Below are 23,950 nucleotides of genomic sequence, written 5' to 3'. Positions count from 1 at the left end.
ATTGGTATGGGAGTTGTTATTTTGGTATTGTCTTCCCAAAGATATACCATGTGGGTAAAATCACTGAAGCAATGAAGAAACTAATGGATTAGTAGGTAGCAAAAAAGCTAGTGTTGGGGAAATAGTAGGTGATATATTTAGTGCATTGATACCTACAGTGGGAGTGGCTCTGAATACACACCGAATATGCAAATTGTCAACAGTAGTAGATCGGGTATCAACTGACACTGCTGGACGTTTCTTGATGGTAAATACCGAATTGGTTGCGATCAAATCTATGCTTTTGCAAAATCGACTTGCTCTTGACACGTTATTGGCAAAAGAGGGCGGAGTCTGTAGAATGTTGAAAGAGCAACATTGTTGCACATACATACCAGACAAAAGTGTTGAAATTAAGAGGTATGAGAGAAATATTACTAATTTGGAAAAAGAGCTTAAACCACTGGAGGCTGATAGTGCATGGAAGAGGCTTACTGATAGTCTCTACTCTGTAGGTAAAAGTCTTGTGAGTAAAATACTGATGCCAATGGCGGGAATAGGTTTATTAGTTTTAGGAATATTAATTTGTTGCAAATGTCAAAAACATAAAAAGAAATATTCCATGAATAGGCGAGGAGTAAAAAGAAATATTGAAGAACTCGAATTAGACGAATTAAATAGGCAGATCTATAAGAAAATGAAACATTCTCATAATAATAATGAGAAAAAGCAGAATAGAAAGTTTGAGGAGATTGAAATGGGTGAAATGTGAGAAGTTGGCATCTGTTTCATTAATTGGTGATGATATAAAATATCATCAAAGAGGGGATTGATGGAGCAAGGATTCGCACGAGAAGCGACTTGCTTGTAATCATGAACCTCGAATAACCCTAACTATGTAATCAACATGTTTGTCTTACTAATTTACCCCTTTTTCATCATTATTGGGTATCCGAGTGAAGCTTGCTTATGTGTTTACTAATCCTAATACGCTTGCATTTAAGATGGCTACTGCTACGTGGGAATTTCTACTGCGCATGCGTCTGTCATACCCCCATGACATGACGTACTCGTAGCTTTGGAGGGAATCTGTTGCTTCTGCACACTAGAGCTACTATGGCTGCTCTGTGTTATCACATGCGAGAGGCTTGCACTGCTGCTTTTGCTAAGCTGTTCGTTCTGCCTAATCCTAATGCTATAGTTTATTATAAAGTAATGGGTATAGTGTAGAAATTCATGGCATACAGTGTATTCATTTATTCTGTGTTCTAAAACTGTTTCTTTTCCATTTCATGTTACACTTTGAAAACTGGCCTTTCTTGTAACGCTGTACTCCATCCTTGTTGAAACTACGACTGCGCGAGAATCGCAAGTCTCTGGAACAATGACCTTTGGACTGTTGCTAAGGTGCTGACTGACTAGAAGATGCTCCTGGGAAACTTACCCAATGAACTCTAAATTGTATACATTGTAATCGTCAATAGAACATCCATTGTTAGGTAGAATGAGCCGGCATGAGAACCTGAATTTGATGGGCGTGGACATATATTTGAATAAAGAGACGGCAAAAGTCTGAAATGTAGGTGGTGTGATGACCTGTCCTCCTCCTTTGTCCAATCGAAATTTAGGATCCTTACATTTGCAACATTGGGGGGTGGTACACTGACCTGGAAAACAGTATAACTGGGGTAGGATTAGTTAGTTAATTTGTCCGACTTGTCTGAATAGCTGACCTGTCACTGACCCAACGCATTCAATAGGTGACTAAGAGCAGAGGGCTGCGGAGCATTCTGACGGGAGGTTCGAGAACCCAATCAGGGTTCTGGGAAGCTGAAATTCTGGCAAAGCACTTTGCTGGTGAAGGCATTAACCCAATCGGGGTTTTTGACTGATTCCTTGCAGAGAGGGAGTAGCGCAGACGTTGCAACTGAACTGCGGGTGCTGGTCATAAACTTTGGTGGTCCGGTCCTGATCCAAATTCTGGAGTTTCCTGTCCTGATTTTCCAATCTGCACCTGCTCGTCTACTGGCACTGAAATCTTTGGGATTTTTTTCTGTCCTTTCCAACTGACCCGTGGCCAGGGTTGGTCTTCACACCATTCTAAGTAAATACATATCTGTGTGGGTAATTGTCAATATAATTTGCGTCCTTTTCTTTACCTTCCCTGATTTGCAAAGCTATGATTGCATATGTTCCTTTTCTTACCCTTCCCTTCAGTAAATGAAAAATTCATGTTTACGGTTTATTAGCGTGTTCCACTTTTCTTACCCACCTTAAGTTGAATGTTATAATGGTTTTCTATGATTGCTACATTTTTCCTTCTCTTTACCTTTTCACTTTAAGAAGCTAAGCTTGGTTATCTGAATTCATAGTATGGTCCAATTTTTACCTTCCCTATAGTTATATGCTAAAATTTAGTTTTGATAGTGCACATGTGTTCTTTTCCAAACCACTAATAACTGCAAAACTGTTGGTTTAGTATGTTCCTTTTCTTCACCCTCCTTTAGTCAAATTGCGAAAGTCTGTATCTGAAAATAGTATGTTCCTTGTTTAACCTTCCCTTTATTTCAAACTTTGCTAAATGGTGGGCATAATCTATCTTTTGCATAGCTATAAACTGTTTCTAATCTTGGTTATTGATAGTTTAATTACTTTTAATCTGTGGCTTATGACTTTTGACGAAGATTAGATAAAGAGTTTGAACCTACCCTGAGTTTGTGGTTATTATAGGAGTGCAAATGTTGTTGTATATTTTGTCTGCCTTCTTTATAACTAACTCCCTGATCCATCTGATCATAGGTACCAGTGACAAGGATTGGTAAATCAATGGTATAGGAATTAGTGGAATAAAATAGACTGGTAGTAGAGTGTGGGTTACCTGATTGAATAAAAATGTGTATTTGAATTATGGGCCCAGGTGAGTATTTGTAAAATTTATAGTCGGGTGACCTGCGCGCTCTATCACCATCATGTCCAATGCGAAGGATAAGTCTAATAGAATTAATGCAGATGTTAATCCCATATCAGTATCTACTCTTAGGTCATCAGTTACGGCTAAAATGACAGATTCAGTGTTGTATCCAGGGATGAAACCCACTTATAATTGGTCCAAGTAACTGGTGTGTACTAATTTGCTGCCACATGTTCTTCTAGAATCTAAGCGCAATATGGCAAATTGAAAAATATTTTTAACATTGTTGGGCCACACGAGGCTTTTTTTAAATGGGTGACACATTGCATTTTTGTAATTTCCTGACAAACACCAGAAGAAAGGGAAAAGTTTAATACAATAATCAGAGGTTCTGAGTTGATGGGAGTAGTCTTGGGAGAACAAATTTCACTGGGACATCCTGATTTAAGTTAATTCATACATTTTCCAATATATCCTGGTCTACTGGCTTAAATTTAGTTAACCAGGACTGGTTGTGATTGTCCCCATGTCCTCAATAGCAATGTGTGGGTTCATATCAACAATTTCTCTTGGACCTAGAAAAATTCTTGAGAAAAATGTTCTCAGAAGTTAAAGTTTGGTGGGGCAAGGCTGAAGGAGGTGTCCGAAGATGGGATCATCGCCACCGGATAGCCTTGGGTTGAAGCTGCAGAGAAGATTTCTAAGTTTGGATTTACTCTCTGAAATAGAAGTAGAAATTATCCAGTAAGATGAGGCAGAAGGCTGTAGCCATAAACAATTCCATGAGGCCGGACACCCCTTTGGCCCAGGATCACAGTAACAGTAGATCTTGCCTTTTTTTAATCTAGGGTCCACTAGGCCACCAAGGAATTGTTTTGGGGTGAGTGACCCCTTGGGCAAGGGTGGCTCTCCTTTGGCGGCTGTCTTTTCCCATACTTGGCCCACTAGAACACCACTTATTTGTTTGTGGGGAGTGGCCCCTTGGGTAAGGGTCACTCCCCTTATGGGTGCAATGTTTTTTGGCTTTGTCTGCCCCTCTGTGGGGTAGATTTCACCATTTCTTTTTAATGTGGCCCACTGGACCACCAGTGAATACTTTGTGGGGAGTGGCCCTTTGGGCAAGGGTCACTCCCCTTCGGGGGCTATTTTATTGGCTGTCTGCCCCCATGGGGAGTGGGGGCAGATCTCACCTTTTTTTTATCTAGGGCCCACTAGGCCACCAGGGATTTTTGGGGGGAGAATGACCCTTTGGGCAAGGGTCGCTGCCATTTATGGGAGGATGATTGTGGCCATTTTTGTCCTCTTTGGGTGGCAGATCAGCAGTATGTTTTTAGGCCCATCTGCCCCAAGGGGGGCAGAAGCCACTAGATAACAGGGTTTTTTTTAATTGGGGAGTGGGTTGCTTCCCTTTTACAGGGGTGCATATTTTATTTATACTCTTAGGCCCACCTACTCTTAGCTTTGCTGGTGGATTGTGTGTGGACTAGTGCATTATTTGAATATGTAATTGTGATGGTATATTTTCTCCTTTTTATTCTAGTGTAAAGCTTTCAATTCCTGTTTACAGTTTTGGCAGTGGTTGTTCTGCAGTTTTGCGGAATTGCATTTATTTGGTAAGAAAAATATTTTTGTTGTGTTTACTCCAAATGAGTATTATTGTCATGCATGAATGATTTTTTTTGTAAGTGGTGTCATAACGGCAACATATTTGTTAGTGTTCAGAGCATGAATTTCTTTGTGATGTATTTTGCATTGTCTTATATGTAATTTCTTTTTTCTTTTTCTTTTTTAGTGGGATATTGTTGATTCTTACTGTGTCTGTGCGGAGTAGGTTGTGGTGAGTCTAGCTGCTTCTGTCAAGTGAGTGGTATAGTGTTGGAGTATGTAGGTCTTTGTGATAAAGCTACATTTTGTTTATTTTTTTTTTTACAAAGGGTTTGTTGTTGTTGACTTGTTCGACAAGTTACCTTTATTAGTAAGCAATTTCACTTTCAATTTCAAAATACTTTATTCGGCTTTAGATTTAAAACCATAAAAGATACATAACTCCATGTAACAATTAAAACATACAATTCATAGCCATAAAAATAGAGGGAAATAATCCCTTAAAAGACAACAATATATACATCTAGTGCAAAGAATAATCGGATGGAGAAAACACACAATGGGGGGTGCCTACCAACGTTGAGGGTTTACTAGCCCTCCATACAGATCCTGGATCTCAATGAGGATTTCAGAAAGCCTACTATAAAAGATATACATTCTGGTTTCAGCAGTTGTAAATAAAAAAGAGTTGGCCGGGCGTGAATAAAGTTCAACTTCTTTAAAAGAGGTGTTAAAAAATAACTGTGAGCTACTTCATAAAATTTACAAAAAAACATAAAGTGTAGCAAATCCTGAGGAGGCACTCCATCTCAGACAAAGGATGCTAACACCTGATCTCTGCAGCTCCCTTTTGGGACAACAAGCAGCAGATGAAGATAGTCCAATCGGAACCTAATCAATAAAAACCGCTTATGTGAAAACAATGGCCACGGGAGATATGGCTCAATGGATGAGGTTGTTTTAAGCAACATATGTTTACGGACTCCAGATTTTACAATTTCTAAGTCGTCTCTACCAAGCTTTTTTAGGGTAGTGAAAGTTTTCTTTACAAATTCCACATCCTTCAAAGTAATAGAGCCAGGCTTTGAAAAAAGGTCCGGCCACCCCAGCTCTTCGAAACATCCCTTAATGTATTTTAACCATGGAATGTGTGACATATGGTTGAGGCTCATATTTTCTCTTAAAATCTGAAGGTTAAGAGCTAGATCTTTATTTAGCCAGCAGTTGAGCCAAAACAACAAAGGGTGCATAGCCAAAGTATGCCCTATAAATGGCAACCCCATTTCTTCATGTACCACCAAGTTAGATGTTCCGCTGGGCACTCCTAGGAGACGTTTTAAGAAGGCATTCTCAGCCACCTGCAAAGCATCAGTTGCTGCATAGCCCCAGGTTTCACTTCCATAGCTGGCTATAACAACTCTTTTGGCCTGATATATTTTCACCATTGCCGCAATTGGGCGCTTAACCATCTTTGAGGCAAAGTTGAGAATTGCAGCATTCACCCTTATTACCTCCCCTTTTTTCCTCTTCAACAGGGCCCCCCAGTTCAAGTGGTCATCTAACAAAACACCCAGGTAAGAAAATATTGTGGTCAATGGTACCTTCTCATTACCCACTTTAAAAGGGTACTGTTTCATCGGGCGAGTCCCTACCTGCATGATATAAAATTTAGAATTGTTAATTGCAAGGTCGTGGTCTTCGAGGAAGCTCTGTAATGTGTAAAGCAATGTCTGAAGCCCCCTTGCCGTCCTAGCGATGAGGACTACGTCATCTGCATATAGCAGGATGGGCAACCTCGTCGCCCCACGTATGGGAAATCGACCCCTGTTTTTATCAAAGTTTTTTCCAGATCATTGATGTATAGATAAAGGGGGCCATGATACACCCCTGCCGAACTCCTCTCTCTATTTTAAAATCCCTAGATACACGGAGATCCTGAGCATATCTAATGTTGGCCTTAGTGTCCCTGTGCAGATCTTTTAGGAAGTCAACCAAATTATTCTCCACCCCCATGGCCCTCATGGATTGCCACAGTTTCCCCCGATTGACACAATCAAAAGCGGAGGAAAGGTCCATGAAGGCCATGTAGATTGTACCTTGACGGGCCGATTGTATACTTACCCAGGATCATGTATAAGTCAAGGCATTGGGCCAAGGTGGACCGTCCTGGGCGAAACCTGTATTGAATGTCAGAGATGATCTTGTTCTCTGCTGCCCAGAAAGATAATCTGCCCAGTATCACCCCACCCACAACCTTAACCACAGAGTCAAGCAGGGAGATCTGTCTATAACACAAGGTTCTATTACGATCGCCCTTCTTGAAATCCGTCACAATGGTTGAAGTGCCCCAGGAGGCGGGGCAGCCGCTCCTGGCCACCACGTTGAGCACAGCCATCAGTACCAGAGCCCAGAGAATTGGATTTGATTTAAAAAGGTCTGGCGGAATGCCATCCGGGCCTGGGGCCTTGTTACACTTCAGCCCTAAAATTGCCTTCTCCACCTCTTTCTGCTTAAACATTACTGGAGCGTTGATGGTAGCTCTGCCGTGGGGTTGAAGATTAACCGTGGGGAATCTGAAAATAGATTGAAAATGAGACGCCCATTCATCCTCAGTTATGTTAGTCCCTATTTCTCCATCCCCAGCCCTTTCAAATAAAGGTTGGTTAATGATGCCCCAGAACCTTGCTCTGTTCTCCAAGGTGCTAGCGTCCAATAGATCCCTCCACATTTCCTTCTTCAGTTTGCCCTTACGAGTGGCCAATGTCCATTTATACTCATGACATCGGACACAAATCAAAGATTGATTTCTCAGGGTTGCTTTTAGGTGCTCTTGGGCGTAGTTTGCGAAGTAGCACTTCGCGAAGCTACGCGAAGTGCACTTCGCACTACGCGAACTTCGCGTAGCACTTGGCGAGCTGCGTAGTAGCATGTTCGCACTGTGCAAGATGCGTTTTCAATGATTGCACAGTGCGCAAAAGCATCCGGCACTGTGCAATCATTGAAAACGGCATCTTGCACAGTGCGAGCTGTAGTTTTCTGCTGCTCGAGTAGATTATTACTCGAGCTGCAGCTTTCTGAACGCGAACTGGTAGTTTCTCATTGAGAGTGGTCATGAGCATGCGCAACCACTCACAATGAGAAACCTTACCTCCTCGCGTTGAGAATCTCGCCGGGATGTCATTTTGCTTGCTTGCGGTTGCGAACATGACATTCAGGACCGCGAACAAGCAAAAAATGACTATGCTGCACTACGCGTGTTCGCACTGTGCTACGTGCAGCTCGCGTAGTGCGAAGTTGCGCAAACTTCGCAAACTCCGCGAGCGCAGCGTAGTGCTTCACCCAGGATTACTTTTAGGGCATCTTTTAATTGTCTTACTGCCTAAGAACATAGTGAGTCAAACCATCTAGGGTTGGATAGCACGGTCCTAAGTGAGGGAGCGCTTAAGAGTGCCCCTACCTTAGTAATAAGGGCATCAAAAGCCTTGAGGACACCCGCCGGTGGGAACCAGATGACACAAAAAAAGCTCATTCAATTGCACAAGACACTTGTACCTCGCCATAGAATGAGTCTGGGGATATCTGCAACCATTTTAGGTTGCGTCTACCATCCACGGGTCTCATCATGCCTGGGACTTTTACCATAGCTTGTGTTAACAACAGCCTACCTTCAAGGTGCCTGCAAATAGGGTTATGGTCGCTAAAAATGCAATCCATGATTATAAAACCGTGGAAATTAGACTGGAGGCCAATGGAGATCAGGATATGATCTATAAAAGAACCATCACTACATCCTTTAAAAGAGGGGACGGACTGTATTCTAAGGGGGGCAGATAAAGACATTGATGATAACAGGTCAAATTCATTAAGCAAATTATTCAGTGCGTCCCCCTGGGCAGAATGCTCAAAATGGAATCTCTGCATCCTGGCACAATCCAGCTCAGCCATGCATCTGGTTTTGTGTTCTTCACAGGGGTGAATATTGAAATCCCCCGCCACCATGAGATTATGAGCGACAAAACCGCATGACTGTCTTATAAGACAACCCAGCTGGGCAATCTGGCACTCCCTCTGTGCGCTTGTTGCATTATAAAAATTAGTAATGCCCATGCTGTCATATCTCTTTAGAACAATAAATTGTGAATCTTTGTTAGCAGTCGGAAGTTTCAGGATCCTACAGGTCACACCCAATGATATATAAATCACCAGACCGCCCCTAGCTCTACCGCATGGGGACGGGGACGCAGGGACGTAAAAAGGTTTTATAACCCTCCAGAAAGAGGTTACAGTTCACAAGCCAAGTCTCCTGGAAACAGATCACAGGGAATTGTCTGATGAACTGCACCCATATGGGTTCCCGAAATTTTCTCATCAAACCTGCAATGTTCCATGACAGGACATTATAGGTGTCATCCCTTGATGTACACCCTGTAAAAACACCCGCTGCTGGGGACTAATCATCCCAGATGCCTCCATAGGGCTGGGCAAAACATTTCCCATAGAAATACGTGGGGACCCCTGTTGGTATGGTAACTCTCCAGCGGGCTTCAAGTTCTTATTTAGTCAGTCACACTCATCCAACCTTGATAAAAATGAAAACCTGTAGGTTATCTCTAACCGAGTAGCAGGCTGATAACCAATCGTTTGGGGTTGAACCTCCTGGGATAGTGATTGACTGCCATCCATAACCTCACGGGGTCTTTAAAACCACCTATCACCTACCCACAAGGAAAGGACTATTAAAATTCACAACAATACAGTCACCCCCTCCGGGTTTCCTCGAGCTCCCTAACCAGCCCACAAAACGCACCATGATAATATTGGGTTCCACCATTGGACCCACACAGGTGTTGTTTGACAGCCAATGAGCAACCTTCTTTTTAAGTTGAGTAAAATCCTCATTGGACCCTGGTGAAAGTGGAGGGACAATTCCCAGGAATATTACAAGGGGTATTGATTGGGGTGGAAGATTAATGACCACTAGATCTGGTGCAGCATTTATTAGATGACCCTGCGCCTCTTCTGTTGGTATTCCTGATCTTTGGGGAACTGATCCTTGGGGATAAATAGATGGGGTCCCATTAGGGACCTATCTTTCTCTTGAAACGTCAGCCAACCCCAATAGGTCTTTGGGAGCCATATTTTTACCACAGGGCTGGCCTCCACTGGCCTGCCAAGGGACTGGAGCTGACCCTGGCATGGGTGTAATACCAGGGGCTATATTATCTCTCGACAAGTTCAAGACCACAGGTTGAATTAATTGGGTGGGTAGTGCAGACCTATTTTGTTCTACTAGAATTGCCTCTGTTAAGTTTAACCTGTCCAAAATAGGGCTCAACTTGGCATCTAACATACAACTCATAGTTGCTTAAAGGCTTCCATTGTGGCCGGGTGAACTGTATTTACTACTGGTGATGCAGGTACCATGGTTTTGGGGGCCAGCTTAGAGGGTACATTTGGTTTAGCTTTTTAAGCTTGATTCCCGATAGACATCGATTTTCTTTTTATACTCCCACATGACCTTTGGAACACCCTTGGTTGTTGTGAGGGGCCAACATTGCTGTGAGCATCTAGGAGCTTATAGTTATTAATGCCACCAAACCCTGTCATTAACGTAGAAACACCATTTTCTTTATAATAACAACGGGAGAAAGTGGCCTATGTGGCATCTCACAAGAAATTCCTTGCAAGGGAGATAAAGCTTCATTGAGCTGTAAGTCAGTACCCAGCAGAGGAGACAAGGGTATACATGGTGTTTCCATAACAACTTCCCTAATGAGGAGATAGGACCAGGATCAGCCATGCAAGAGAATAGGCCATTAGAAGGAGATCTAGAGAAACGCCTGTTCACTAATTCGATCTCCTTGTCTATAACTGAAGCAGCTCTCAATAAAAAATCATCCATAGTTGTGGCATTAGCCCTAGTTACATTTTTTGTCCCTTCTTGGCTTACTTGAGTCTTCCGCCTCCCCATCATACAATAAAAAAATAGACCCACAAATCTTAAGCAGAGATAACAACACAATACCTAATGCCCTGTTTAGGGTGAAAGAAAGAACATCAGGCTGGCAAACGGTTACAAGTCTCTGCCGTGCAACCACAAGAGCGAAAAGAGGAACGGTTTCAGTGTCACTTCACCTACAGTAAGATGCTACACCTATACCGTTCTCCAATTGGTCCACCCAAAAAAGGGTGAGGTCCCAATCCAGTATTACACTATTCTCCCACAGCTGCAAAAAAGAAAACCAAGAGGGGGGCCCAGCCCGGCCTCTTCTGGCCCCTGACGGGTACAGACGCAGACCCCCGGGTGCGTCCTATGCTGCGGGGGTCGAGGCAGCGCTTTATAGCACGATGACCATACCTCCCCCAGTGGCAGCTGCATCCAATGCGCGCAATGTGTAGTGAAGTACCGTGGGACAGCGAGTCCCACCAGGGTATGGCACCCGTCACCTCGGGGCAGCAAAGATGAGGGTAGCAGCCCGGAGCCCAGCAGGTATGAGCAAATGGAGGCAGTTAGAAAAAGATGCGGGCTGAAGTCCACTGGAGCGTACCATTTTTATCGGGACACCTGGGGGAATGCTGGGTGGAAGGAAATATGTGGATCCATGCAAATTCCAGAACCTTCCCACACAGAAATTTGAGAAAAAAAGGAATTTTCTGACAAAATGTGATGTTTGCAGGGGATTCTGGGTAGGGGAGTGAAGGGGGACCCACGCAAGCCATACCTTGCTAGACTCATCCGGGTGTCTAGTTTCCAGAAATGTGTGGGTTAGGTAGGGTTCCCTAGATGGCTGCCGAGTCCCGGGCCAGAAACTCATGGGACCCCCATGCAAAACCAGGTTGGTTTGTGATAGGTAATTTTGATGTCGCCTCAGTAGGTTTTGGGCCCTTGCCTGTCGCGGGTCCTTGACCCACCCACGCAAGTGAGGTACCATTTTTATCGGGAGACCTAGGGGGAATGCTGGGTGGGAGGAAATTTGTGGATCCATGCAGATCCCAGAACTTTACCGCACAGAAATTTGAGAAAAAAGTGAATTTTTCAGCCAAATTTGAGGTTTGTAAGGGATTCTGGGTAGGAGTATGATGGGGGACCCATGCAAGCCATACCTCGCTGGACTTCCCCGGGTGTCTAGTTTCCAGAAATTTGTGGGTTAGGTAGGTTTTCCTACATGGCTACCGAGCCCTGAGACAAAAACTCATGGGACCCCCCCCCCCGTGCAAAACCAGGTTGGTTTGTGATAGGTAATTTGATGTCACTTCAATAGATTTTGGGTCCTTGGCTGTCACGAGTCCTTGACCCACCCACGCAAGTGAGGTACCTTTTTTATCGGGAGACCTGGGGGAACGCTGGGTGGGAGGAAATTTGTGGATCCACGCAGTTTGCAGACATTTCCCACACAGAAATTTGAGAAAAAAAGTGAATTTTTCAGCGAAATTTGAGGTTTGCAGAGGATTCTGGGTTGGAGAATGATGGGGGACCCATGCAAGCCATACCTCGCCAGACTTTCCAGGATGTCTAGTTTCCAGAAATTAGGTAGGTTTCCCTAGATGGCCCGATGGGTGTGCCTCAGAATGTCAGAATTTGAAACTTGCACACAAACCTCTGCTGGGAGTTTATGTTTTTATACCTCAAAGTGCGACCTCTTTGCATAGCAAACCGAGCTGGTGCTTCCCTCTTGCTGATTTCAGTGTTTGACATTCCTCTGTCAAACATAAGCATACCAAGCGCAGTTTGTTCCCGTCTTTTCAGGACAAAGGTTGGCATGTTAAACCCTTTACCAGCATTCCCAGATGGCCTCTCTGGTGAAGTGAAATGGGCCGTTTTGTGAAATGTGTTCTGGGCTGCGTGTGAGCAAAGAATTGCGGACAGTAGCGATATGTGTCTTAGCAACACTTCAGCATACATAATGAAGGACGCCACACTGTCCAACACATCGGCGTTTGGGCAAATGTGGAGTTTTGTGTTGCTCTGCCCCTCTACTCTTAAAGTTTGCATTTTAAAATTACAAGTTTGTTCAAAATCATACCGCTGTTAATTGTTTTGGGTTCTAAATGCATACGTTATAGTAGCCCTGTTTAATTTACTGTTGCTTTACGGTTTTTATGTCATTTTATTTTAAGATTGTGGAGTTTTCCCAAAGGAAACTCTTTTGGTTTCAAACAATATATCATGCTTATTATTTTCTTTTCTCAACCATGCCGCTATTTTACTATTTTGGGAAAATAGAATTTCGTGTAAAGATTAACTTTATTGGTTTGTGTACATGCCCAGGACTAGTCATGTGCTTTTTGGATTTCTGATATTAGTGCCAAGGAGAGAACTTGGAATCAGGCCTGCCCCGGGCCGAGGGCCAGAACCCATGGTCTTCTTAATCAGGCCCGTATTAGATATTCTAGAGAGGACTTAATTAGCCGCTGCCCCGGTCCAGTGTCCTCCTGTTGTTTTAAGTTTGATCCCTCACTGGAGATACATATAGAAGGGGACCCCTCTAATGTTGCTTTAAGGTAAGGGAAAAGAGGGGAAAAAAGTAACAAGTACTGGAGAAATTCCCTCAAGACCTATATACTTTAAATTATTAACATGATTTACATATATTGACTTTGTTCATGCACAACAATAACATCAGGACTAATAAATTTCATTTCTTTGATATTTTATTTCATCATTCTTTTGTTTTTCATTTATATTACTTATAAGTCCATCATTCTTTGTTTGTTCATTTTAATTTCTTAAAAATATTTTTATCTTTTTTTTGGTATATATTATTTTGTGCAAAATACATATTACAATACATACCAACAGAGTAATTACAAAAAAAAGAGAGAGAGACCCTGGACTATAAAAACACAATGAATGCAGTGAACTCAGTCCTAATAAAGCATGGAACTGCTTATTAATTTACTGTCCACCTAAAGCTCAAGCCTCCTTGTTAGATAAGCTTACTCCCTTTTTGGAAACCAGCATTAACTATGCAAACTATACCATCCTAGGGGATTTTAATCACCACCTAGAGATTACTTCGGACCCTGAGAACGCCAAACTTATAGATACCCTGTCTGACTTAGGGATGGAACAATTGGTGAAAGAAAGTACTCATGTCGCATGACACACTCTCGGTGGCCTATTTACCTCCAATCCTATGATTAAAATAAAGGAGGTTCTATCAGTACTATGGTCTGACGAGAGGGCCGTCATATTTACATTTGGAGTTACATCTCAAAACATGACAGGGATCAAGTCTCCGACAACGCACACGTACCGAGACAGGGCAAAAATTGACTTCGACCTTCTGCAAACCTCATTGAGGCTAAATAAGCCCAACTCACAGGTAAAAACTAATAAGGCACTGCAGAACATAACTGCATGGATCACTACGGTCTCTAATATAGTAGCACCTCTAAAATCTACCCTCTTAGGAAGAAACAAACCCTCTGAACCTTGGTTCTCTGATAAACTGAGGAAACAAAAGCAATTATGTAGGAGAACAGAAAAACAATGGAGGAAAAACTATAATAAGAAACTGAAAATGAAGTATGCAGAGACATTAGCTACATATAAAAAGTTAATCATGGAAGGAAAAAGCAATTATTTTACTAAGAATATACTGACATCCAAAAACTCCAGTGAAGAGCTTTTTGCTACCATTAAAAAACTAACAAAGCTTCTAACAAAAGAGAGTTCAGACAATAACCCAGAATATTGTAACACACTGGGTCAGGCTTTTGCAGACAAGGTGGAACTAGCCTATAAAACATTTACCAAACTCCCTGATGAATTCACATCCCAAAGGAGTGCCCTCACTCCGAGGTCTCTCGGTTTCTCCTTTTCCCCTCCCACTATGGAACAAATCACTAAAACCATAATGGTTACAAAATCAGGTGCCTAGTCCGATCCTTGCCCCCCCCAAAGTTTTTCATCTCTTCCCAGAGACACTTGGCGAACAATTGAGTGACCTATTTTCGGGAATAATACTACATGGAAAAAAGTATGGAAGGTTACCATTGGTGTTACCGCTACTAAAAAAACATCATCTAGACCCAGCCCAGCCTAATAACTATCGGCCTATCTCCAGAATCCCTTTCTGTTCTAAGGTCCTGAGAAACTGCTCAATATCCAGCTTACTGCTTTTGTCTCCTCCAATAATCTGCTCGTCCACTCTCAATTTGGGTTTAGAGAGGGCCATGTAACTAAAACTGTTCTAATGGCTGCATGTGAGGAGCTAAGGAAGTCATTGGACAAGGGCGGGAAGGCCGCCTTGATATTAATAGATCTGTTGGCGGCCTTCGACACCGTCAATCACAAAATTCCTATTAACAGACTGGGCGTCCAAGAATCCGCTACGACTCTATTAACATCATACCTCACGGAAAGATCTTTTCGAGTTGAATTAGGTATTGACAGTTCCCAAACCTTCAATCTTCAGTGCGGAGTACCGCAGGGCTCATCTCCGAGCCCTACACTGTTCAATATTCACGTGTTCCCCCTTGGCCGCTTTAATTAGACAGTTTGGCTTCTCGGTAATTTCCTATGAAGATGACGCGCAGGTTGTTGTGTCCATAACCAATAATGAAGAGGAGGTGGCTGACCACTTTAACAACTGCATGACCCATGTCAACTCTTGGATGCAATCCAATTGTCATAAACTTAACGGCAGTAAGACCGAAGTCCTACTCTTGGGTGCAAATCCGCTGACATGGTCTTGGAAGTGGTTGCCTTTAGATCTGGGGGAGTGCCCAACACCGGTCTCTAAGGCAAAAAATCTTGGGATCACATTTGACAGTCAAATTAATTGTCTTATCTCCAGCTTCTGGTCAATTCTTAAAATGATTCGGAAAGTCCGCCCCTTTGTGCCGCCTGAGGCAGTAAAAACATTGGTGACTGCGCTGGCCTTCTCTAGACTAGATTACGGCAATGCACTGTATGTGGGGGTTCAAACCCAACTCTTGAAAAAGATGCAACGCTTGCAGAATGCAGCAGCCAGATTTATTTTGAACATCCCTAAGCATGAATCAGTTTCCCAACAGTTAGGAGCACTGCATTGGCTCCCGGTTAAGAAGAGGATCATTCTTAAGACTCTCTGTATCACATTCAAAGCACTTCATGTAAAGGGCCCTGCTTACCTAACCTCGCGCTTAAAATACTATGTAGCTTTCAGGAATCTCAGATCTGCACAACATAGACTTTTGCAAGGCCTAAACAGGTCCGTTGGGGAGGAAGGCGCTTTCTGCTAGGAGACGCCAAGTTTTGGAACCTCCTTCCACTCACAATCAAAAACAGCCTAAATCTCCAAGTATTTAGGAAAAAAGTGAAAACCTGGTTGTTCCAAACTGATATCTAGTCCATCTATATACTAGCTTCACGCTCCTTGAGCCCTCAGCGCCAAGACGCCTTTGGGCATTCGTTGCGCTCTATAAATCTAATAATCAAATCAAATAAAATCAGATGGATTGTCCTTCATGGAGGTGACGTAAAAGAACTTAGGTGGTCACATTTATAAATATTTTTTATAACATAATTGACATTGTATTTTATTTGTGCCAGGAAAAAATGCTGCATATTTAAACACTAATGAGGTCCAAAAGGCGAGACCTATTGGCTATGTGAACACGTGTGTTGCTGAGAAGCGCTTGCATGGGGTGCTCAGCACCTGGGCCAGTAGACACTTTTGTAATCTACATGAACTGTGTCTTGCAGTGACCCTTCATCCTCTTCTACAGACATGCAGTCTTATCCTATCTTCATCAAGTAAGTGTTTGTGGTATCTGGGGAAACTGGTGCAAGATGTCCACACTAATATTTCTACAAAATGAGGTAATCCATGTCAGCGAGAAAGCTCATGGTTATATTTCTCACATTTTATTTCATTTACTTCCCTAAGAGTATTTGCTTTTTCCAGTATGTTGTTTTCCTGCAGGTTTTTCTCATATGCTGTATTAATCTGTGTGTGCTGTGGCTTGGGTCGGTCGTAAATGTTTCTGGAAGCTCAGATTGTGGGTAGGTGTTTCTAACTAATTGAGAGGTTTAGAGTTGTGGCTGAAGGAAGTATGAGTTTCTCACAGTGCCTGTCAGTGAGTCAATTAAAGTGTTGAGCCGACTCGAAAATCTCGGGGTCTATTATAATGACAGGTGGATCCCCACCGCCCTTATGGCGGTGTCGATCCGCCCGCCATTATGCACCGCCAGCATGCAAGTTACCCCTGCCATGTTATGACAACAGGGGGTACCGCGGCGGACAGGAAGATCGTCCGCCGCTTTTCAGCCCGGTTGACGAGTAGAGCGAGCGGAAAAGGGTTGCTTATGGTTGTGGTGTCTGCTAGACTCCGCCATCCATTTTCCAATGCATACGGCAAGCAGACTTTCCACCTAAAGGCATGCAGTTTTTGCAGTTGGGGGCCTGTTGCGGGCCCCCAGGATGTTGGAGGTCTGGGGAGGACCATGGGGGGTACCTATGGTACCCACCTGCATTTGCCTGCACAAAGTGGCGGGCACTGCGCGCTGCCTGCCACGTTGTGCATGCAAATGCACAAATGCCTTTTTTGCATTGCGGTGGGTGCTTCTGACAGCACCGTCTGCCGCAATGTAAAAAATGCGGGATGAGCCCGCCAGTGTGGTGGGCGCATCCTAATTGTATATGCTGGACCGCCGCACACATAGCGTGCGGCCCCATTTCAGGATGCGATGGCATCGTAATAGACCCCCTAATTCTTGGCATCTCTGCAGAGTACCCAGAGCAATGGAGGCATGTGCCACATGTAATTGTAATTAAATGCAAAAGTGAGTGAAGGAGGTACAACACCTCCAAACTATATTGACAGGGCCTACGTTTTGCCTCAAATGTAAACTCACAAATGCGCATTTTGATAACGGGTAAATGATAATACAGGATGTGACACTATAGCTCCATGCAACCACTGGACACAAGGTGTTGTGAATATGGTAAACGTAGGAACTCATTTTGAGAATCTGCTTGTCGGTTTTACTGTTCTATTAATGTAGCACTGTCCAGTATTTGTATTTCTATAAATAAAATAAAACAAATAAGAACTGAGAGCACTACATGAACGATTTAGCTAAACGACATAATAATCTTATGGTCTTCCTTACTTTGGTATGTAAAGTGTCTCTGCTTGGGATTACATCAAATACAAGCACATTCTCATTTTCACCAGCCCAAAAGCTCCCTGGCATGATGGTATAACCTTAGAACCCGAGATTCATAGTTGTTGTCAACTCCACCTCTTCAAGAGCCCACACCTTACTTTCCTGCACAACACCCACCAAAGCTGGACAATGGTAAAAGGAGAGCAGAGGGTCACATGCTTCAAAGGTATGAGTAACAAAGAGATACTAATAAAAAGCACAGAACTGTATCTTTTCAGGTTCCCTGTCAGACCTCAGTGGTCAGTGCCCAATCCTCTTAGAGGACTATGCCAAAGAGTAAAAGTCCATAATCAGTGTTTACCTTTTCTTATCAAATTCTTTTCCAAATAGGACATTTTCTTTAACACTTCCATGAAAGATCCACGCTTGTTGAGGCACATATGCTAATGTGCCATTGACATATACTGCTCCATCTTTCAAGTGCATCTGAAACAAGCAGATTTAGATTACCAAAGGTATCAAGAGTAGTCATGAGACACACACACAAACTGGTAGTGAATATAATGGGGAGCTGTTCACAATAACATATAGAAATGCATTGGCGAAGATTTACACCTCCGTCTGGAAGCATATTTTGATTTTTTCAAGTTTACAAACATTCGCATAGCTATCCATGGTAAGCTGCATCAGGCACAGATATACATGCATACTTCTGGGAATGTCATGTGCCTTTCTTTAAAGGCTTCTATTCCCCTCTGTAGAGTTATTCACACCAAATAACTGTGCACAATTGAAATGGAGCCTCCTGTGTAAATGCATTTTTTTCAGTTTTAGATAAAACAATTTCAATTGTGATGAAAGCCCTCCACTTACACCCAAATAGATCTGGGGTGATATGTCCCCCCTCCTATCTTGAATGGGGATTACTATAGTCATTGGCTAAAGTAAATCTTTAACCAGTTCGGGGGTGGAAATGGTACAAAGTGAAGCAGAGGTTGTCTACAAATGTACGTTTGGGCATTCCCAAACTTGTAAGCAAACCAAGCCTTGTAACACCCACTTTCCAACTCTTGACTGGGATTTAAGAGGGTGGATTTCTCCACAAATGTGACAAAAAATCTGCATTTATAAACAAATCAATATATACTTGCCCGGAGTTCTTTTGTGTATTACCGGCAAATGTAAAAAAATATACTACATTTGGTCGTAAGCTCCAGTTGTGACTCAGCCGAAAATTACTTGTTATTACTCTTTTGCTCATCGGTTTCAATGTTCGAAGTGCAACACTACACATTGTTGTCGACTTTTGCTTAAATATGTTTTCATATCTATGAATTAGTTGTGAGTAGTGAAAACAGACTGTAATTTAGCGCTACGTTTTGGAGATACGGATAGAGGAAATGAACTGATGTCCAAGTAGAGACTTCGGAGAGTGTACTAAAGATGTGCTCTGCATTGTGACCAGAGGCAAGTGGGGAACAGGCACTAGTATTACAAGCGGATGGAAGTAGGCATGTGCTTTAGTAGAAGCTTGCATTATTAGCTGATCCATTGACATGCTGAGGCTGGGCCAAACATGCATATTCCTCAGATTCCATTGAATGCATAATTACAGACAAAGGCCCTATTCTGGAAGGACAGAAGAAGGGACATGGTCATCGTGCTAGCAATTTCATGTCATATTTGCATTACAGACTTTGGAGTTTATTGCTCATTGCCCTTAATTGACACCTTCTGGATTGGCTTGGACCCACTAGTAACATGGAGGACAATAACTTAAATTATTGAATAGCTCCACAGTAAGTATGCTACTATATTCACTGATATAAAAATTGTTTATTGGAATAACGAGCAGGAGGGCGGGAGAGTGGATGGTTTTGAGTGCTGTCCATGGATGCCCACTGATCTGATCTGGGTGCCAGAAAGGGGCCATTCATTTCCAGCATCCAACTGACCTATGCAAGCCCCACTGAAGACCACATAGATAAAGGTTATTAGGATACATGTTTCTTAATTATTAGGATGGAAAACAGTACTAGTCCTCATTATTGATGGATACCCAAGCAACGTGTGTGTCTCTGGTGCATGATAGAAGATGCACCGACACTGATATTGGTAAATGTTTTAATCACTAGGAACGGATCAAGTGAGAAGAGGTCTAAAAACAACCAGCACCAAAATTCAGATTCTTCCATGCTCGTCCTTTGCAGCCTATGGTGGTTGACAAGAGTATTTGATGAGGTTGAAATTACAGTTCTGTAGTTCTCCATAAATAAAATGCCTTTCTCCTTATTTAGGATGACCATTCTTCCCAGTTGGCAGTAAAACACCAGCTAAAGAGCTCAACAGAATAATGTTAGAACATACTATCTCATTGAACCCATACACACCTTCTGCCCTTGAGCTGCTACTCCAAATACGACAAGCAGGCTGCAGGCTTTCTCTGGAACTGAGACCTTCCTCAATAAATCAGAAGCGTCCTGTTAAAGTCTTGCATGTGCCATGCCTGTGCTTCAGAAGATTATGGGATGAAAAAAGAAAGGAAGAGAATCTTTCTGGGCCCCAAAGAAAGAGGAAGCGATTTTGGAAACATCACAAGGTTTTGATTGAAGTACTACCCTGTCTGAGTGAACAAACAAACATGTCTCCCTCCAAATCAGAGCTCTCATTTGCTCTCTGCTAGGTGGGTCAACACCACCTTGAAAGACACCTTTATGCCGAGCCACATGAGATGAAAGTCTTCGGAAGGCTCCTAGGGATGAGACAGTGGAGTTCTGAGCACCACAATGATCCCATTGATGGGCGATGGCGCTAACCCATTGGCTGGAGAGGAACGTACCTACTCAGTATCTGGGCTGCTACAAGGTAACCTTTACCCTATTTTTCTGTTCTATCTTCTCAAGATCCTAATTGGACAAGTAGAGCCAAAAGATTAAAGTTTTCTCAGGAACCCAGCTGAAATGTCAGCAAGATCATTGAATGGGACGAGTGAACCATTGTTAGCCGACAATGTGTCTATCATTTAAATTGTCTCGCTATACCAATACATTTTTACCCCAAGTCCACAGCCCACTAACAGGCATACTGCTGCTAAATCTTCCCGGTCTCAGGAGCTAATTTATATCTGTAGAGCTCAGAGAGCATGAACAGTTCAGTCTCCATGTCCTATCCTCCATGCCAGGTTAATATCCGTTGTCGATGCTTCAAGAATGTGACATGCAATGGCAGTCTGTTGGACACATGAGCTTCTTCTGTAGCTGTATTCCATGCTTCTGCATACCTGCAAGGAAATGGTTGGGTTGATGGGAAAATGGGGTCAAATGATCCTGTATGCATGAAAAAAGGATGCGCCAGATGTTTCCCTAAAGTACAGTAAAAACATATGCCGAAGTATGATCCTTAACCCCTTCGACGCTAATGACAAAGCCAGCTCGTCATGGGCGTTACCTGCGCTGCGCGGATGACGAGCTGGCTTTGTCACGTTACGCGGGATTTTTAAAAATGCCGCGCACAGCGGGAAAAGCCGCCGCAGCGATGCGGTTAATGAATGATCAGGCATGTTCCTACTGGCACCTGTTGACATACAAAGATCTATGTTGTGTTTTTCTGTGATCTGGCAGTCCACCCGATAGGCAAAAGCACTCAAACAGCCTGTAATCCAAAATGGGCCCCATGAATGTCCAAACTAGTGGAGCACCAGTTGGTATCTATTGTTATTGATAAGAAACCTGGGGCCATATGTAGGTAAATACCATTTACCGATAATAAAAAATACAGAATTTTACCGATTCAGTATTTTAGAATCGGTAAACTGTATATAGGTATTGATTCAGTAATTTGTACCGAATTGGTAAAATTCGCTAAATACTGATTTGTATTTACCGATTCGGTATTCCCCATTCATTCCTATGGGCTTGGAGGCCCATAGGAATGAATGGCAATGGCAGGGTGTCACATTGACACTCTGTTGCACCCTGAATAGTGCATGGGTGCTGTTCACTTGACGTGCCAATAAATACGCTTTGCACAAACTAATGTGATTGATTGGAATTATTCCAAAGAAGCAACATTTAAATCTTCAAGTCCCAGCACAACTGTTTTATTCTCAACTCAAACAAGGGGGTGAGGGGTGTCCCCCTGCTGAGGGCAGAAGTATAAACAGATTGGAAGCTCATTAAATTGGCCAGTAAGGGTTTGTGATCTTGTTACCCCTTCAACCTGTGCAACTGCACAAATCACAACAAACCTGGCGCACAGGACATCCAAAGAGCCTAAGGCTTTACTCTGGTCTCATACTGGGGTTCCCATTCTCAACAGAGACAGGAACATCAAAGAGGGTTCTATTTATGCAGTATCTTTCATTGTACCCAGTGTGGAAATATAAGACTTGAATTTCTCAGCATTTTGGTCCAACTTAGTAATTATATAGTTATATCGAGGATGAGCAAAAATAAAATAAAATGTGGGTGCTCCCGAGTGCACAGTAAGTGGTACCACTTCCTGCATTATTATAGATGGGACTTCAGCCCTCATGAGACACTATAGGTGGCCATTTTATCAGCAACATCTGACTCTGCTTATGACCTCGGCGCTATTTAGCTAATTGGATGCACACTGGCAAAGCACGGGCTAGTTGTGAGTCCGTCTGCCCCCAGATGAGGCTGGGCTGGTCCACCACCTTTGATTTGCTCATTCAACCATCGGATAAATCTGTTTGGTGAAAAGCCTGTGGACCTGTGAGTAATTTTTAGATACTATTGCTAGCTTGCTACATAATGGGGAAACTGAGAAGGGGATCAGGAAAGAATGCTTTGATCGGGCAGATCCAGCCCGCAATGCTCGTTGCCTTGTTCCTGGGGTGAGACCCAGTCCCCCAGGAGCACGCAGTCTTGGGATGCAGAACCAACTCCTCCCCAACGCTATAAAGTGCCAAGGAGACTCCCGCAGCATGGTAGCCTGGGCCAAAGGCGGGCCACCTGCGCCCGTCCGTGGCCGGACAAGGTTGGGCTAGGCCACGTTCCTTTTATTTGCAAATAGGCATCGAGGCTTGCCAAGGGCTCTGCTCCTGCAGTGGTGGGTAAAGACTCTGGTCAGTGGAGCGACCTTGCTTGTTTTGTTGCTGTCTTGCCCTCTTTACTCTATATTCGATCTTTTCTCCCCATTTGCTTCTCGTCTGCACAGTTCCGAGGGGGTTCATTTGGATATTTTGATATTATTAAGCAACTATGGGGAAGCTGGCCTGCCAAGAAAAGACACAGAAGCAGGTCCAGCCACCAACCTCATCTCTGCTACCAACATCATTAGACAGAATGTTACAGAGGGCTATAGAAGTATTGACAAACAAAATTGAACTCACAGAAAGACGGTTGCCCCTAACCCCAGACCCTTGACGCTACTCGAAAGGCTTGCCCCTCCTCTAGCTACCCCTTGTATCCAGCCCAAACCCCCTTTGAACCCACATGACGACTATACACAGCCAAGTGGTACCCACGGTGCATTCACAGAAGGTGGGTGATATCACAGGCCTTTTTAAAAATGATCAATTTTAAGAAAATTACTCGGGCTGCCAAACGAAAGAAGCAGAAGGTTGGAACTCTTGATAACACTCCTTCCCCAATGTCCTACAACTCAGCCATGCTGACAGTATACGAGTGGACATTGAATACCCCGCACAGGCGGCCAACCTGCTGGTGAACATACAGGTGCAGATTAAATCCATTGTGAAGGGAGAACTTACCCCCTTGGTAGCACACCTAGATAAGGTGTTAGAACTCCATGAAAAATTAGACAAAAGGTGTAGCGAAAGGCCTCCTGTGGACATAGGAAGGGGAATTGATACCTTCTGCCAGACAATCAACCCCAACAATGACAGTACCAAGGATAGACACATCATGTGTACAGGATGGCACCACCAGGATTAACACCATCATCAACAACTGTGGGGATATGACAGGTGGCCAGGTTGACTCCAACACTGCTTTATTGAAAAACAGCATCCCACTGTGTGATTCTAAGAGCAGAGGGGAGTGGGAAGGGAATGAGTCTGACAGAGCTGAGAGGTATGCCTTCCCACCATTAACCTACCCCTGCCTCATTTCCATAGGTTATTGTATTAGCGGGAGTACCCCAGATTAAAACAAGACAGAGAGAACCCCAGTATTAACTAATGAACAAATGTCTTTTCTGGCTAGCCACCATAGGCAGTTTTCATATGACAAAGCAGGAGAGATTATCATGACCCATAGGGCTAGCTGGGAGACCCAAAGACAGGCAAGGGAACTGTGTTCTGATCAATTTTAGAAATCCAATGACTGTCCATAGTCTCTTGCATACAAATCATCCCAATCAGGATCTGG

The 23,950-nt window shown here is 43.3% G+C and overlaps 1 protein-coding gene across 1 annotated transcript in view; it reads right to left on the bottom strand.

Annotated features, from left to right (window-relative positions):
• LOC147677799 (ATP-binding cassette sub-family C member 12-like) overlaps positions 1 to 23,950 on the bottom strand; it is a 2,578,840-nt gene that overhangs the window by 1,259,456 nt on the left and 1,295,434 nt on the right. Inside the window, exon 13 of the mRNA XM_086945588.1 lies at positions 17,956 to 18,080. Within this exon, the coding sequence (XP_086801714.1) occupies positions 17,956 to 18,080 (125 nt within the window). The remainder of the gene's footprint in view (positions 1 to 17,955; positions 18,081 to 23,950) is intronic.

The sequence above is a fragment of the Lissotriton vulgaris genome, chromosome 12, assembly GCF_964263255.1.
Source record: "Lissotriton vulgaris chromosome 12, aLisVul1.2, whole genome shotgun sequence".
Classification (NCBI taxonomy): domain Eukaryota; kingdom Metazoa; phylum Chordata; class Amphibia; order Caudata; family Salamandridae; genus Lissotriton; species Lissotriton vulgaris.
Note: the sequence above shows the minus strand (reverse complement) of the source record. Positions and strands in the feature narration are given on the sequence as shown.